The sequence below is a fragment of the Salpingoeca rosetta genome (assembly GCF_000188695.1).
Source record: "Salpingoeca rosetta unplaced genomic scaffold supercont1.14, whole genome shotgun sequence".
In the NCBI taxonomy this organism is placed as follows: domain Eukaryota; class Choanoflagellata; order Craspedida; family Salpingoecidae; genus Salpingoeca; species Salpingoeca rosetta.
In genome coordinates, this window is record NW_004754920.1 from 47069 (window position 1) to 49568 (window position 2500).

General features: G+C 57.2%; 2 protein-coding genes across 2 annotated transcripts in view; one reads left to right on the top strand and one right to left on the bottom strand.

Moving 5' to 3' along the window:
• Window positions 1–1397, bottom strand: part of PTSG_06127 (Gyltl1b protein) — a 4299-nt gene extending 2902 nt beyond the window's left edge. Inside the window, exons 1-2 of the mRNA XM_004992961.1 lie at window positions 706–1397; window positions 73–426 (exon numbers count right to left, since the gene is read on the bottom strand). Coding sequence (XP_004993018.1) covers window positions 73–426; window positions 706–1174 — 823 coding nt within the window. The 5' untranslated portion in view covers window positions 1175–1397. The remainder of the gene's footprint in view (window positions 1–72; window positions 427–705) is intronic.
• Window positions 1398–1634: 237 nt separating this feature from the next.
• PTSG_06128 (glycyl-tRNA synthetase) overlaps window positions 1635–2500 on the top strand; it is a gene marked incomplete at both ends in the record, with an annotated part of 5134 nt that continues 4268 nt past the window's right edge. Inside the window, 3 exons of the mRNA XM_004992962.1 lie at window positions 1635–1676; window positions 2053–2154; window positions 2350–2446. Coding sequence (XP_004993019.1) covers window positions 1635–1676; window positions 2053–2154; window positions 2350–2446 — 241 coding nt within the window. The remainder of the gene's footprint in view (window positions 1677–2052; window positions 2155–2349; window positions 2447–2500) is intronic.

Sequence of the window (2500 nt, forward strand, 5' to 3'; positions counted from 1 at the left end):
ACACACACACACACACACACACACACACACACACACACACACACACACACACACACACACACACACACACACACACGCGCGCGCGCGCGCGCCAAATGCATAGTCGCCTCCCGCCTCTCCGTTCCCCACCTGACAAGTTCTCGACGACGCCGATGGCCTCTTCGGCCTCAAACATGGCGAAGATGCGCCAGAGCTCAGCAATGTCTGCGCGGAAGGTCAGGTCTGTGTCCAGCGCAATCACGTGCTGCACGTCTGCGAGCAGCGTAGGAAGCAAGAGCTTCAGGAGCGGATACTGGCCCGAGTAGTGGCTCGTCTCCACCCACGAGATGGCAGACAAGTGGCGGTCGCCGGGGTACAGGGTATAGTTGAACGCACGAATGCCCCATGTGCCCAGCATCACATCCAGCACAGGCAGCGTCGCGTCATCTGCAGGACAGCATTGGAGATGAGGGGGGTGGGGAGAGGAGTAGAGATGAGGGGGAGGGAAGAGGCAGGAAGCGAGAGGAAGGGGAAGAAGAGAGAAGAAAAAAGAGGAGAGGAGGAGAGAGATGGTTGAGCCAGCACCACACACACAGGTACACACACATACACGTGCACACACACATGTACACACCCGTGCACACACACCTACACACACACACACACACACACACACACACACACACACACACACACACACACACACACACACACACACCCGCACACCTGTGATGACGTGAAGGTGGATGGGCAAGGACCGGTGCAGGAGGATGCTCTTGAGCATGGTTCGCAGGTGCGCTGACTGCGCGTAGCCGACGGAGACGGCGGCCAAGTGAACGGTATCACAGCCACCGGGAGGAAGGCCATGGCTGATCACCAGCTTGCGAACCACTGCCGTGTCTGGTTCACCCACTTGCGCAAACCCAAACAGCCCTGACCGCCCTCCAGCAGCACCGCTGTCGCCGTCACCAGCCACATCAAGGCTGCCATCCTCGCCGATGCCCACACGACGTCGTCGCCGAGCACCAGTGTGCCCACTGCCACCACTCTGACGGGCCCAGCCCGTGAACCACGTCTTGTGTTGTGGAGGACGAGGAGCAAGCAGCATCACCACGCTTCCAGCCACAAGCAGCACCAGTGCCAGTGACACAAGCGTGCCCCCGCCGCACCTGCGGCGAAGCCCAGCAATCCTCATCCCTCCGTCTCTCTCGGTCGCCCTCCTTCAATCAACGCAACGCAATGCACCCGTCACTTGCTGTGTCCCCCCCGTGTTGTCTCGCATGGCACACACAGGCACACGCACATGCACACACGCACTCGAGACCTGTCGCAGCCACAAAGAAAGCAAGCCACCAACCACGCTCGCTCACTCTCGCTTGCTTGCTTGCTTGGTTCGTGCGAGTCCTGCTTCCTCTCCTTTTTGTGCTGTTTGGTCTTGAAAGCACACACTCCACACACACACACACACACACACACACACACGTGTGCGATTTCCGCCCATTTCCCTCTTGCTGTGCAACTGCCTGCTTGCTTGCTCGCTCGACTCGACTTGTAACACTTGCCACCGCTGTTGAACGACGACGTCAAAGATAGCGACAACACTGCTGCGAAGTGTGCTGAGAGTGCCCTCTGTTATCCGCTCGGCACGGTGCACAATGGCTACAAGGCAGAAGCTGGAAGCCCTCGTCGACGAGGCGGTGTGTACATGTGTGTGTACATGTGTGTGTGTACATGTGTGTACATGTGTGTGTGTGTGCGTGTACATGTGTGTGTGTGTACATGTGTGTACATGTGTGTGTGTGTGTACATGTGTGTACATGTGTGTGTGTGTGTACATGTGTACATGTGTGGTGTTCGTGTGGTGTTTGTGTGTGTGTGTGTGTGTGTACGTCTGTCCATCTGTACACGTCTGTCCATCTGTACACGTCTGTCCATCTGTGCACGTCTGTCCATCTGTGCACGTCTGTCCATCTGTGCACGTCTGTGTCCATGCGCGTTGCCTGTTGATTCCACGTCTCCCGCCCCCTCCCCGTTCCATGCTCATGCTCAACTCCACCCTTTGCGGCATAATAGAAATTCCGCGTGCGCGATCTGCGCAAGAGCGGCGCTGCAAAGGAGGATGTCCTGGCCGCCATGGCCGAGCTCGACATTCGCAAGCAGAAGCTGCACGAGGAGGTGTGATTGACGTGAAGAGGAGCACGCCCTTGACCAACTGCAATGCACTTTAATACCGTCGTATCTGTTGTCACAACACACACACACACGTACACACACTCTCTCTATCTCTTTTTCTTTGAGTCATACACGTGCAAGCATCAAGGACCCACACTCACCCAGGGTTCCCCCCCCCACACACATACATTATGACAGCTCGAGAAACACAAGGACACGTCCTTCAACCGCGAAGGCTTTGAGGATCTCATGAAGCGCCGCTTCTTCTACGCCCCCGCCTTTGAGATCTATGGCGGTACGCCCGTGTCCGCCGTGCTCTCCACCCCAAACACGACGCATCCACCACCAC